This window comes from Leopardus geoffroyi, chromosome B4 (assembly GCF_018350155.1).
Source record: "Leopardus geoffroyi isolate Oge1 chromosome B4, O.geoffroyi_Oge1_pat1.0, whole genome shotgun sequence".
Classification (NCBI taxonomy): domain Eukaryota; kingdom Metazoa; phylum Chordata; class Mammalia; order Carnivora; family Felidae; genus Leopardus; species Leopardus geoffroyi.
The window spans coordinates 32,245,025-32,260,284 of NC_059341.1; the positions used below are offsets into that span (position 1 = coordinate 32,245,025).

General features: G+C 37.2%; 1 protein-coding gene across 5 annotated transcripts in view; it reads left to right on the forward strand.

Annotated features, from left to right (window-relative positions):
- The window catches only part of CCNY (cyclin Y), a 320,281-nt gene that overhangs the window by 283,971 nt on the left and 21,050 nt on the right, over window positions 1-15,260 (forward strand). For all 5 annotated transcript variants that reach the window (XM_045465574.1, XM_045465571.1, XM_045465575.1 and 2 more), the window contains 2 exons: window positions 2,058-2,115; window positions 2,202-2,321. In XM_045465574.1, coding sequence (XP_045321530.1) covers window positions 2,058-2,115; window positions 2,202-2,321 — 178 coding nt within the window. The remainder of the gene's footprint in view (window positions 1-2,057; window positions 2,116-2,201; window positions 2,322-15,260) is intronic.

Genomic DNA, 15,260 nt, shown 5'->3' on the forward strand with positions numbered 1-15,260 from the left:
TAGTGAAACTTGAATGTGTTCTCAAACCACTTTTGCATTAGCATCTCTCTGTAAGTGATTTCTCAGTTCTTAGACTGTTGTGCATCTCAAAGTTAATTTGTAGCCACAACTGAAAGTAATAAGAACCATCTTTATTAAGCATTTACTCTGGCTACCCTGGTTGCTATTTATATGCATTATCTCATTTAGTTTATAAAACAGTTCCGTGAGGTGATACTGATATTATCTCCATTTATCTTAGTAAAGAAACTAAGGCACAGAGAAATAATTTGCTTAAGAGTGCAAAGCTAATAAATTGGGGAATTGGGGATTGAACCTAAGCAATATACTGAGACCTTAAATCATATAATCTACTGGGGTAATGGTGATAAAATGGAACAAAAGTTAGTGAGTAGAAGTGGAGAAAATCCAACTAAAAAAAGCGAGCGTTTGTGAACAGGCATGATAAGCCCACAGATTGTAACCTGAAGGCCTTTGTAAAGAGGTGGCATGACTATGCAGACTTTTTCCTGATAAATCATATTGGGCTAACCTATGGAACTGGTGATAGATCCAGTAGCTTGATTGAGAAGGTGCTTTTCAGCTGGGATACATAGCTTTCAATGAAAGTGAGAGGAAAATCCATTTTCTTAGAGGAGTCAGTTTTTTTCCCAGAGTCATTTTAGCTTAAATTCTTATTCCTTATTTTATATTTTTGATCCTATATTTTCATTTTTAAAGTTACTTCTGGTGAATATTTCTCTAGAATGCTGAATAGCTTTTTAGGGTCTCTCATTCATCAGAAATATTGAACAGGAGTGAACTGCCCAAGGAAATGAGATGCAGGGCCAGGCTTTGTCACACAGCCCCTTGAAGATCTTGCAGAGGCTGTTAGTGAGATGAGGGACCAACTGATTCTTACTAGCCGGGTCGTTATAAAAGAAGTGTAACTGGGTGCACCCAGAAGGAGCTGTCTTTATGTTTTCAGACCCTGTTAGCAGGTCCTGCCTAGTTGAACCTTTCTTTTACTTAGGCTTATCTAAATCTTTGTTGCCTGTCTTCCTGTAGGCTAGTGAAAATGAGCACAGGTATGAATGCCCAAAGCTTTAAAAATAATTTCTGTTGTGTAAACATAGTAATGAAAACAGAGTTGTTCTGTTAAGCTCTTTCTTTCTGTTTTATTTTTATACAGACAGTAAATTTGTAGAGCAGAAATTATAGTGTTTGCTACAAAGGGTATATGTTAGGGACAGGTCTGTACCCTTCTGATATTCACAAGCCTAATCAGCATTGGAAGCACAGACTGTGGAAATTATATGATGTTACTAAAAGCAATGGTTTCCAAATTTGCTTTTTAAAGAATAGTTTTTAGGCCGAAGGCAAGTGACATAAAACAGATGAAAGTAGAGCTGTAGCTGGTGAAGTATGGTTGGTGTCTGCAGAGCCCCGCTCAAAGCACTGTGCCTACAGGGAAAGCCATCACTTTAAATGGCATTTACTGGCCCTGGTAACAATGAGCCATTCTTTTATAGGTTTATAGGTTACTGAATTAAGCTTTTCTACATGTCACCTCTTGTTTTTCAATGTAAAATTTTGAAACTCTTAATTAACAAAGTGTTTAAGTTGCATGTTGTGAAAACTTCAAATTAGTTTCTAGGACACACTGAATGTTCATTTTTGCCCTTGAACTTCTTTCCTATCAACTACAACATAGTAATGGTTTAAGCATATCCATCAGCCTTTGCTCAGAAACATGTTTAAAGAAGTTTATCACTTGCTTAGATTTGGTCCATTTGAAAACTCAGAAAATGAAAATCTAGATTTTTTTTACCTTAGGTTAATTCAATTAAATGTGGTTTAATTTATTTCATAGACTTTATTTCATAGACTGCTCAAACAAAAATGATTAAATATTGTACATAAGAAAAATTATTGCTCATGGGTAGTCAATAGCATCTCCTACATTTAACACTGACTTCAGTTTCTTAAAACACATTAAATCAAAATATATTTTTATTTTATTTTGAATGACATTCTTATAGAAAGTAAACTCCATTTTCTTTTATTTTCCCTACCAGGGACCCAGATGGAAGGATGCTCTTAGATATTTTTGATGAAAACCTTCACCCTCTTTCGGTAATCTCCACCTTCTGATGTTGTTTAATTATTTCTCTTTTGTTTTTATTGGGTGGCCAGTCATCTGAAAACATTTCCTTCCCCAGAAATCCGAAGTGCCACCAGATTATGACAAACACAACCCAGAGCAGAAGCAGATTTACCGGTTTGTTCGGACACTGTTCAGTGCTGCTCAGCTGACGGCTGAATGTGCCATTGTCACCCTGGTGAGTGCCTTCACGATGACACAGCCATTCTGTAGTCCACTGGGGAGGGATGCAAGCAGGGGATCTCACCAGGTGCCCTAGGGAAACCACATCTTTGCCTTCAAGATTGTCTTTTTTTTTTTTTTTTTTTTTCTGGGAGAGTAGAGAATGGATCTCCCAATAGAGGGAGTGAAGTCTGTTCCACAGTCCCCACCTAAAGTCAGTGGTAAAATCACCTTCAGAGCCAGTAAATGTCAAAATGTTAAATGCAGGTAAGTAAAACCTTGGGCTAAAGAGAAATAAGAAGAACTAAAGCCACTCACTTCCTGCTAACATCCAGGTTTCCTGTTGTTGATTCCCTACAAAGGTTTTAATGACATGAATTAGAGATGAAGAACATATACATCCTATATGAATGCCTGCTATATATTACTGTCTTCTCTTTTGTGATTTTTGTGATAATAATGCATCTGTAAGATATTCAAAGGCAACTTGGAGGTAATCTGCACTTTAAGACTCAAATAAGAGATAAATGTCTATATTCTTACTTAGATTCTTAAAACTTTAGGGGCTATTTAGGTCAGCTCTCATTTGGGAAATAGATTTGACAGTGGAACCCATTCTCACTGACCTTTATGTTGTGTGCAACTCAGATAAGAAGTTAGCTCTGCCTGTGAATGAGCCATACCAGAGGAAGATCAGAATGCCATTCCCTGTTGTTTCTGAGAAGAGATTATTGTCTAATAGAAAGTTTGCAGGCCACCCAAGGACCTTTTGTATCTCTGCCACACTAAGAGCTTTGTGCCCTTCAGCTAATTCAACAGTAAACCTGTTTGTTTATTCATTCATTTGTTCATCCATTTGTTCACTCTTTCTCTCACTAAACTTGCCACCTACTGGGTAAAACAGACATTCATTAAGTAATTGCTGGGTGATTTAGAATGATTCTACGTTCTTCTGTCATATCTGAGAAGTATATTTATTGCTTAGCCGTCTTCCTCCAAAGGATTTCAAGTTCTTAAAAAACAAACTGCAGGGAAACAGGGTTGAAATTGTTGAAAAGGGAAATGGCGATGAAGAGAAAAGATGGGCAAGAAAACCAGATGAAACCATGGATGAGATTAGTACTAAACTTCATACCATGAAAAAGATTTATCTTGAAGCTGCTGAGATGGAATGTGGTGGGCATATTTTACGTTTAATTCCTACGAAAATTATGACCTGACTCTGACTCGATTGTTAAGAGAAGCCTAGTGTCCTGTGGAGGACACCGGACTGAGATCTTAATCCCTGCTGCTTCCCCAGTTTAGCCCAGATGTTGAGAGAACATCTAAAGTGTTCTCCCCCAGAGGGTCATGGGGACAATTGGTTAGTTCATGTCTTTAGAGTACTGTAGGAGTGGTACATTTTTATTGGTAATTGTAACTACTGACATCTTCACTCGTCCTGTTAGATAAACTGGTGGCTTAGCAGGAGATTAGCTTGTACTGGGGTCTTGATAGTTACAGTTCAAAGATGAGCAGCTTTGGGGTCCCACATAGTGGGCACAGCACTGCAGACTGATTCTCTTGTGACTGAGAGTCAGCCTGCACACCTGTGGGCAGAAGGCAGATAGATGCATGCTCTGGGCAAGACCCTTGTATGATAATTCATCCCTTCTCTGTGTCCCTTGGAATTGGAAGTAGCCATTTAGAACAGGTTCAGTCTAGAGTTGACGGAGATGCATTTATCTCTACTTTTCTCCTGGGCATTCTCTTGGCGTCTTGGCATGCCACCCAGGAGGAGGTGGGTGGTAGGGGAAGGACAATAGTTCTCTCGTCCTGCTGCCCATGAAGAACAGAACTGCAGCCTCCCTGTGGTAAGAGAGCTTCCAGGACCTTCAAATACCCAGAATGGAGTTATAACTCAAAGCAGATATTTCATAGCTTCATTAACTTTGTTTTAGAAGAGTAACAATAACTAAATATCACTGAATATATTTTTTAGCCTTGCAGAATATTCTAAAAGCTCTGTTATTGATACTGACATATTTTTAAAAAGAGGATGAGGTAATTGATATTGCACCTTGATGATCTCTGATGTTTTCACATAAGGGCACTGTGTAATATTCTCAACAACAGCTGCGGAAAGCTGGGGTTGGGTAGAAGGCTATGGTGCCCAACTGCCCCTCCATACAGCCCATCCTTTCCCTCAGGACTTATTGCAGCTGGGTTATATTTAGAGCCATGAACAATCTTTTCAGTCCCCTGTGTGGTACCTGGATAACAAACCATAGCTCCCTGTCTAAGCCAAGGATTTTGATTATGAGGATGAGAAGCCCACACAAAGAGGCTAAGGCAGGAGATTTATTGGAAGGCTCAGGAGTCCCATACATGCCTGTCCTCACCCTATAATGAGATCAACAGCAGGTTCCTTTCTCTGGGGCTGTCTCTTCCTGCCTCTGCTCCACCCTTTGGGTCTACCAGTATTAAATTCCAGGCTGCCTTCTGTTCAGATGGACGTGGCCGGGAAGTAGCTGGCCTAACCCTGACTCTCCGTCACTTTTTCACTTAAGGCCCAACACTGGCTAATTGAACCTCTGGTGTTTAGTTTAGATTTTGGAGAGGGGATGAATTTTGATGGCCTTCATCAGTGATTGGCTCAGTTCCTTTGAAAGGGGCCCAGGGCTCTGTCCTGAGCCATTGTTTTTCTCACTGTGTACTTTCCTTTGCTCAAAATCTCTGGTGCTTCCCCATCTTTCTCTGAGGATGACAAAGAGAAGGCCCTTACATGACCTGTAGCAAGATTAGGCCACCTCTCATCTCAGCTCAGCTGCTACCACTCTTCCTATCTGGGCCTCTTGGTCTTTCCTGCATATACCAGTACTTGCCTTGGGACTTGGGCACGTGACACCATCTGGGCCTAGAATCCTCTTTGAAGGATGTGCACGTGGTGCCTCCCTGCCTTTCTTGAAGTCTTTGCTCAAAGGGTAGTTCTATAACCTACTTCCTCCCCCGCCCCCGCCACATTCCCTTCTCATTTCCTGCTTTCTTTTTCTTCATAGCACTTATCACCAGTTAACATTCTTTAGGTTTTACTCATTTACCTTATTTTGTTTGTAAGTTTTATGATTAAGATTTTTTAAAAAATCTTTTTGTCTTTCTTGTTCACTACAATATGACCAGCATCTGGAACACAGCCAGGTACCTAATAAATATTTATTAAATGTTAGAGTAAGTATAGTAATAACTACCTACTGCTGAAGTAAATAAAAGTGGTATTGATGTACCTCACACTTTGCCTGAAACACAGGGAGCATTCAGTAGCTATTTGCTGTAGTCTTCCCGTACCCCGGGCGTTTTATAACTTTAACTCCTATTCTGCTGTTTCACTGCTTACGTTATTAAGGTAAGCTTTCTGAAGGGAGGGTGGCAAAGTCTTTAGCTCTGGAGACATTGCCCAGCCAAGCCCCTGACTGAGTGTTGTCTACAAGAATGGTTCTATCTAGAGAGTGGCAGTGATGGGTTATGGGAGGGAGAGAGGAAGCCATTTGGAGAAATGTCTATTCAGATTCTTTGCCCATTTTTAAATTGGATTGTCTTTGTATTATTGAATTCTAAGAATTCTTTATATGTTCTGGCTTACAAGTCCCTTGTCACGTAATGATTCACAAGTATTTTCTCCTATTCTCTTGTTGTCATTTCACTTTCTTAAAGGTATCATTTACAACATAGGTTTTCATTTTCATAAAGCCCAATTTATATATATTTTTTTGTTTTATCTTTTGTGCTTTTGGTATTGTATCTAAGACACCATTGAAGAGCTCAGGGTGATATGATTTACTCCTGTATTTTCTTTTAGGAGTTACGTAATTTTAAGGCTTATGATAATTTTAAGGCATTTAGGTATATGATCCATTTTTAACTCGTTTTTGTGAGGTAGGGGTTCAAATTCATTCTTTTGCTGTGGATATCCAGTTTTCCCCTTGCCATTTGTTGAATTCCACTTTCCTCGTTGAATTGTTTTGTCACTGTTGCCAAAAATCAGTCATAAATGTGCAAGTTTATTTCTGGATTTTCAGTTTTATTCCATTGATCTGTATTTCCTTATGTCCATACCACACTGTCTTGATTACCATACCTTTGTAGTTGAAGTCAGAAAGTAAGACTCTCCCAACTATGTTCTTCTCCTTCAAGATTTTTTGGGCTGTTCTGTGACCCTTACATTTCCATATGAATTTTAAAGTTAGCTTGTTAAATTTCCGCAAAACAAACAAACAAAACCATCTAGGGTTTTGACAGGGACTGCACTGAATACATAGATCAATTTGGGAAATATTTTAGGCCAACACTAGCAAGTCTTACTATCCATGAACATGGGGTGTCTTTTCATTTAGATTTTCTTCAGTTTCATTCACCAGTTTTATAGTTTTCAGTGCATAAGTCTTATACTTTGTTTAATTTATTCCTAGGTATTTAATGCTGTTTCATGCAATTCCTAAGTAGAATTGTTTTCTTAATTTCATTTTCAGATTGTTTGTTGCTAGTGTATAGGAATAGAATTGAATTTTGTAAATTGATCTTATATCCTCCCACAATGTTGAACTCATTTTAGTTCTAATAGTGTTTTAGATTCCTTAGAATTTTACACACGCAAGATCATGTCATTTGCAAACTTTACTTCTTCTGTTCCAGGCTGGATGCTTTTTATTCGTTTTTCTGGCATATTTGCCTTGGCTAGACCTCTAGCTTATTGTTGAATAAAAGTGGTGAGAGTGCACATCCTTGTTTTATTCATGACCTAACAGGGAAAGGGAAAGCTTTCAGTCTTTTTCTGTTAAATACGATGTTATTTTTATAGATGCTTTTTGTCAAATTGAGGAAGTTCCCTTCTGTTCCTAATTTTGTGGAGTGTTTTTTTTCTTAAAAGAGTATTTGAATCTGCCAAATGCTTTTCTGCATGTACTGAGATCATGTGGTTTTTGTTCTTTATTGATATGTTAAAATCAACCTTGCATTCTTGGGATAAATTATCCCACTTGGTTGTGGTATATAATTATTTTTATGTGTTGCTGGATTTGGTTTGCTGGTATTTTGTTGAGGATTTTTTCATCTCTATTTGTAGCAGATAGTGTTCTTTGATTTTCTTGTGATCTCTTTGGTTTGGAATCAGTGTAATAATACTGACTTCCTGAGTTAGGAAGCATTCCTTCTTCTGTTTTTCTGAAGAGTTTGAGGTTTGGTATTAATTCTTATTTCAGTGTTTGTTAGAATTCACCACTGAAGCCATTGGTCAGGATTTTTCTTTCTTGGAAGTTTTTATATTAGGAATTCCATCTCTTTCCTTATAGGTCTGTTCCAGTTAACCTATTTCTTCTTCAGTCAGTTTGTGTCTTTCTAGGAATTTGTTTCATAACTTAATCCAATTTGTTGGATAACAGTTGTGTATAGTATTCTCTTAAAATTCTTTTTAGTTCTGTAAAATCTGTCGTAATGCCTCATTTTGTTTCTGCTTTTACTAATTTCAGTCTTCTTTTTTTCTTGGTCTGACTAAAGGTTTATCAATTTTAGTGATCTTTCTAAAGAACCAACATTCAGTTTTATTGATTTTCTATTTTTCTATTCTCCATTTCATTTATTTCCTCTCTATATTAATTCCTTCCTACTGCTTGCTTTAGTTTTAGTTTGCTCTTCTTTTTTTTCCTTCTAGTTTCTTACAGATATTATTTAGAAATCAATTGTATATTATTTCACTTGGTAGAGAATTAAAATACTCAAGTGGGAGTTAACCAAAGAAATTATAGCTTATGGTGGAAGGTTAGTTATTGATTTGAGATACTCCTTTTTTAATATAGGAATTTAATAAATTTCCCTCTAAGCTTCATTGCATATATTTTGGTATGTTGTTTGGTATGTTAATTTTTATAGATATATTTTCTTGACTAAGGTTTTATTTCAGATATATAGAAAAATTGTGAAGATAGTACAGAGTTCCCATATATCTCACACCCAGTTTATTACATCTATAATATTATATAACATCCAGAAACATTATTATTGGCTTAATATTTGTATGATATTTTGTTCCAGTTAAGGAACTGATACTGAAACATTATTAACTAAAGTTCGTGATTTATTCAGATTTCCTTAGTTTTTACCCATTGTCCCTTTTCTTTTCCAGGATCGCATCCAGAATACCATAGTACATTCAGTTGTCATGTCTCCTTAGGCTCCTCTTGTCTGTAATTATTTCTCAGATTTTCCTTGTTCTTTTTTTTTTAAGTTTTTATTTTAATTCCAGTTAATTAATTTACAGTATTATAGTGGTTTCAGGTGTACAATATAGTGATTCAGCAATTCCATACATCATTAAGTGCTCATCATGGTAGGTGCACTTCTTAATCCCCATCACCTGTGTTTCACCCAGCACCCCTCCTCTGTGGGAACCATCAGTTTGTTCTCTATAATTAAGAGTCTGTTTCTTGGTTTGTCTCTCTCTTTTTTCCCTTTGCTCATTTGTTTTGTTTCTTAAATTCCACATATGAGTGGAATATGGTATACAAATATGGTATTTGTCTTTTTCTGACTGACTTATTTTGCTTAGCATTATACTCTCAGACTCCATCCATGTTATTGCAAAGGGCAAGATTTCATTCTTTTTTATGGCTGAATAATATCTCATTGTATACACACACATACATGCAATATATATATATATATATATATATATATATATATATACATGCAATACACATATATATATGCCATATATATATATATATATATATATATATATATATACACACACACACACACACACACACATACATACACACACACACACACACCACATCATCTTTATTCATTCATCAATCAAGGGGCACTAGGCTGCTTCCATAACTTGGCTATTGTAAATAATGTGGCAATAAAGTTTGGGGTGCATGTATCTCTTTGAATTAGTGTTTTGTATGCTTTGGGTATGCAGTAGTGTGATGGCAGGATCATAGGGTATTTCTATTTTTAACACTTTGAGGAACCTCTGTACTGTTTTCCACATGGGCTGCACCAGTTTGCATTCCCACCAACAAGCGCATGAGTGTTCCTTTTTCTCTACATCCTTGCCAACACCTGTTGATTCCAGTATTGTTGATTTCAGCTATTCTGACAGGTTTAAGTTGGTACCTCAATGCGGCTTTGATTTGCATTTCCCTGATGGTAGGTGATGATGAGCATCTTTTCATGTGTCTATTGGCCATCTGTATGTCTTTTTTGGAGAAATGTCTGTTCATGTCTTCTCTCCATTTTTTGATTGGAGTATTTGGTTTTGGGTTTGAAGTTTTTCTAAGTTCTTTATATATTTTTGATACTAACCCTTTATCAGATATGCCACTTGCAAATATTTTCTCCCATTGTGTAGGTTGCCTTTTAGTTTTGTTGATAGTTTCCTTTACTGTGTGGAAGCTTTTTATTTTGATGTAGTCCCAAGAGTTTATTTTTGGTTTTGTTTTCCTTGCCTCAGGAGGCATATCTTAAAAAAAAAAAAAAAAAAAAAAAGAATTGCTATGCCTGATGTGAAAGACGTTACTGTCTGTGTTCTCTTGTAAGATTTTTATGGTTTTAGGTCTTTAATACATTTTGAGTTTATTTTTGTGTATAGTGTAAGAAAGTGGCCCTGTTGCATTCTTTTGCATGTGGTTGTCCAGTTTCCCAACACCATTTATTGGAGAGACTGTCTTTTTCCCACTGCATATTCTTTCCTGCTTTGTTGAAGATTAATTGACCGTATAATTGTGGGTTTATTTCTGGGTCTTCTGTTCCGTTGATCTATGTGTCTTTGTGTGTGTGTGTGTGCCAGTGCCATGCTGTTTTGATTAGTACAGCTTTGTACTATAACTTGGAGTCTAGAATTGTGATGCCTCCACCTTTACTCTTCTTTTCCACGATTGCTTTGGCTATTTGGGGTCTTCTGTGTTTCCATGCAAATTTTAGGATTGTTTGTTCTAGTTCTGTGAAAAATGCTGTTGATATTTTGATAGGAACTGCATTAAATATGTAAATTACTTTGGATAGTGTAGACATGTAACAATATTTGTTCTTGCAACCATGAGCATGGAATGTCTTCCCATTTCTTTGTGTTGTCTTCAGTTTGTTTCATTTCTTCAGTTTCTTTATAGTTTTCAGAGTAGGGGTGTTTTACCTCTTTGGGTAGGTTTATTCCTGGGTATCTTACTATTTTTGGTGCAGTTGTAAATGGGATTTTTAATTTCTCTTTCTGCTGGTTCCTTCTTGGTATGTAGAAATACAATACAAATTTCTGTACATTGATTTTGTACCCTGTGGCTTTACTGAATTTATCAGTTCTAGCAGTTTTTTGGTGGAGTCTTTGAGGTTTTCTGTATATAGATAGTATCATGTCATCTGCAAATAGTGTAAGTTTTACTTCTTCCTTACCGATTTGGATGCCTTTTATTTCTTTTTGTTGTCTGATTGCTGTGGCTAGGACTTCTAGTACTATGTAGAATAAACATGAGAATGATGTTCTTGTTTTGTACCTGACCTTAGGGGAAAAGCTGAGGGTGATGTTAGCTGCAGGTTTTTCATATATGGTCTTCGTTATGTTGAGGTTTGTTGAGGGTTTTTAATCATGACTTGAAATGATCATTTAAGTTTTATCCTTCCTTTTACTAATGTAATGTGTCACATTGATGTGCAAATATTGAACTACCCTTGCTTCCCAGGAATAAATATCACTTGATTGTGGTGAGTGATTTTTTTAATGTATTGTTGGATTTAGTTTGCTGATATTTTGTTAAGGAGTCTATGTTCATCTGTGTTCATCAGAGATACTGGCCTGTAGTTCTTTTTGTGTGTGTTGTCTGTATCTAGTTTTGGTAATCAGAGTAATGTTGGTCTCATAGAATTAATTTGGAATCTTTCCTTTTTCTTCTTCTTCTTCTTCTCCTTCTTTGTGGGGGGTGGGGAATAGTTCAAGAAGAATAGATATTAACTCTTCTTTAAATGTTTGATAGAAGTCACCTGTGAAGCCATCTGGTCCTGAACTTTTGTTTCTTGGGAGTTTTTTGATTACTGATTCAGTTTCATTGCTGATAATTGGTCTGTTCAAATTTTCTACTTCTTTCTGTTTCAGTTTTGGGAGGTTATACATTTCTAGGAATTTATCCATTTCTTCTACATTGTCCAGTTTGTTAGCTTTGTAATATTTCATAATACTGTCTTATAATTCTTTATATTTTTGTGGTGTTGGTTATTGTTTCTCCTTTTTCATTTCTGAATATGAGTCTTTCTCACTGTTTTTTTTTTTTTGGGGGGGGGCGCATCTGGCTAAAGGTATATCAATTTTGTTGATCTTTTCAAAGAACCAGTTCCTAGGTTCATTGATCTGTTCTGTTGTTTTTTAGTGTCTATTGCATTTATTTCTACTCTAATCTTTATTATTTGGTTCTTCGTATTGTTTTGGGGTTTTATTTGTACGTGTTTTTCTAGTTCCTTTAGGTGTAAATTTAGGTTGTTTATTTGAGGGTTTTCTTGCTACTTGAGGTAGGTTTGTATTGCTGTAAACTTACCTCTTAGAACAACTTTTGCTGCATCCCAGATATTTTGGATCATTGTATTTTCAAATTCATTTATCTTCATGTATTTTTTTTATTTCCTCTTTGATTTCTTGGTTGACCCATTCATTGTCTAGTAACCTGTTTTAACTTCTTTCCAGAACATTTCTTGTTGTTGATTTCTAATTTCATAATGCTGTGGTTAGAAAAGATGCTCTTGGGGCGCCTGGGTGGCGCAGTCGGTTAAGCGTCCGACTTCAGCCAGGTCACGATCTCACGGTCCGTGAGTTCGAGCCCCGCGTCAGGCTATGGGCTGATGGTTCAGAGCCTGGAGCCTGTTTCCGATTCTGTGTCTCCCTCTCTCTCTCTGCCCCTCCCCCGTTCATGCTTTGTCTCTCTCTGTCCCAAAAATAAATAAACGTTGAAAAAAAAAAAATTAAAAAAAAAAAAAAAAGAAAAGATGCTCTTAATGGTGCGGAGCCTGCTTCAGATCCTTTGTCTCCCTCTCTCTCTGCCCCTCCCCTGCTCATGCTCTCTCTCTCTCAAAAATACACATTAGGAAAAAAAAGATGCATGTATGACTTTGATCTTTTTTAATTTGTTGAGACTTGTTTTGTAGCCTCGTGTATGATCTACTCAGGAGAATGTTCCATGTGCACTTGAATGTGTATTCTGCTGTTTTAGGATGGAATATTCTGAATATATCTATTAGATTCATCTGGTCCAATATTGCATTTAAAGCTAGTTTCCGTGTTGATTTTTTGTTTAGATGATTTACCAATTGCTGTGAGTGGGGTATTAAAATCCTCTATTGTTATTACTGTTGATTACTTCCTTTATGTTTGTTATTAGCTGCTTTATGTGTTTGGGTTCTCCCATGTATGGTCCGTAAGTATTAACAATTGTTATATTTTCTTGTTGGATTTTTTCCCTTTATAAATGTGTCCTCTTTTGTTTTTTGTTACCGCCTTTGTTTTAAATTCTATTTTGTCCTATGTAAGTATTTCTACCTTGGCTTTCTTTTCACTCTATTTGCATGATAAGTACTTTTCCATCCCTTCACTTTCAATCTGCATATGTTGTTAGGTCTGAAATGAGTTTCTTGTAGATAGTATATAGATGGGTCTTGGTTTTGTATCCATTCTGTCACCCTGTGTCTTTGGATTGGAGTGTGTAGGCCATTTACATTCAAAGTAATTACTGAAAGTTACATACTTACTGCCATTACTTGTTTTATGGTTGTTTTTGTGGTTCTTCTCTGTTCCTTTCTTCTCTTACTCTCTTTGCTCATAATTTATCGGCTTTCTTTTGTGATATGGATTTCTTTTGTGTGTTGGATTCCTTTCTCTATTTTTTGCATGTCTATTACCAGTTTTTGATTTATGGTTACCATTAGATTTGTATATAACATCTTCTGCATATAGCAGTCTGTATGAAGTTGATCATCACTTAAGTTTGAACCCATTCTTTACTTTCCCTGTTATATTTTAGGTATATGGTGGCATACTTTACATCCTTTTGTGAATCCTTTGATTGATTTTTATAAATATACTTAATTTACTGCTTTTTGTGCTGCCATTTTTTAATTTAATTTTTAATTTTTATTTTTTTTTTACTTTTGCTTGTAGTCTTTCTTTTCCATTCAAAACAATCCCCTTAGTCCCCTTTAACATTTCTTGGAGGGCTGGTTTAGTGGTCATGAATTCCTTTAACTTCTGTTTGTCTGGGAAACTCATTATCTCTCCCTCTATTCTGAATGATAGTCTTGCTGGATGGAGTATTCTTGGCTGCAGGTTGTTTCCTTTCAGCACTTTGATTATATCATGCCACTCTCTTCTGGCCTGCAGAATTTCTGCTAAAAAGTCTACTGATAGCCTAATAGGGTTTCCCTATATGTAGCAGTCTTTGTTCTCTTGTTGCTTTTCACATTCTCTCTTTATTACTACTTTTTGCCATTTTAATTACTGTGTGTCTTGGTCTAGATCTCTGAGTTGATTTTGCTGAGGGCTCTCTATGCCTCCTGGATCTGGATTTCTGTTTCCGTCCCCAGATTCAAGAAGTTTTCAGCTATTATTTCTTCAAATAAATTTTCTGCCCTCTTTTTCTCTCTCTTCTCTTTCTGGGATCTTTATAATGCAGTGTTATTATGCTTGATGTTGTCACTGAATTCCCCATACCTATTTTCATTTTTTTGTTATTTTTTTCTCTCCTGTTCAGCTTGATTACTTTCCATTACTCTGTCCTCTTGTTGCTCATCAGTTCTACTTTCTCTAGTCTACTATTTGTTCCATCTTGTGTATTTTCAATTTCAGTTACTGAGTTTTTCATTTCTGATTGGGGTTTTTTTTATGTTTTCTATCTCTTTGTTGAGGGTTTCACTGAAGTCCTGCATGCTTTTCTGAAGTCCAGTGAATATCTTTATGACCATTATTTTCAATTTTCTATCATGCTTATTATCTGTTTTCTTTGGGTCTCTTGATGTGATTTTGTCCTGGTCTTTCATTTGGGACGTATTCTTCTGTCTCCTCATTTTGTCTCTCTGTGTCTGTTTCTGTGTATTAGGAAAGTACATCTACATTTCCTGCTGTTGAAAATAGTGGCCTTTTGAAGAAGAGGTCCTGTAGTGCCCTGAAGTGCAATGTCCTCTGTCACCAGAATCTGGCGCTTCAGGGGTATCTCCCATGTGTGTTTTGTGTGCCCTGCTGTTGTGGCTAAGCCGCTTTTGCCTTCAGTCTAGTTGTCTACAATGGCTCTCTTTGCCTGTTTTGGGAAGGCTTAGTCCCTGTGTTGTTAGTGCGCTAGTCTGGGACTGCCTTGGGCTTGAGTTGAGTCAGACTAAACATTTGCCAGAGATGTAGTAGCACCGAACAGCAGCGGGCTTTCCCTGTTTTGTTGCCAGAGACATTTTCGTTGGTGGAGGGGGGAACCTGCATTCATACCAGATGTCTGCCCTCAGCCCACTCCTAGGGCCACAGTTGAACTGGTATGTGTAACTGTCTTCCCTGTTCCTGGGTCAGCAGTCACTTTGGGGTTGTGCTAGTCCTGGTTGGGGCTCTTTGCATACTGCCAGACCTCATTAGAGAGGACAAGACGGCAGGAGAACACAGGTGCAGACAACCATTGTTAGCAAGGTTTGTGCTGGCCCGCTAAGGTAGGGGACCTAAGCCTCGGGGACTGAGGCCTGCCAGGTTGGAGAGGGTAGATTTGCAGAAGCACCTGGGCTCAGGACATGCAGTATTAGCAAGGTTTGCTTGAGTCTGTTGTGGGAGGACATCTGGAGCAGAGGCCTGGCTGGAGGTGGCATGTCCACAGGAGAATGTGGAAGTGTGGGGCACACCGTGAGCAAGTTAGGTGGAGAATGTTTGCACTGTGCGGTTCCAGCAGGTGTCCATGTGTTTATGCTGGGGAGCACA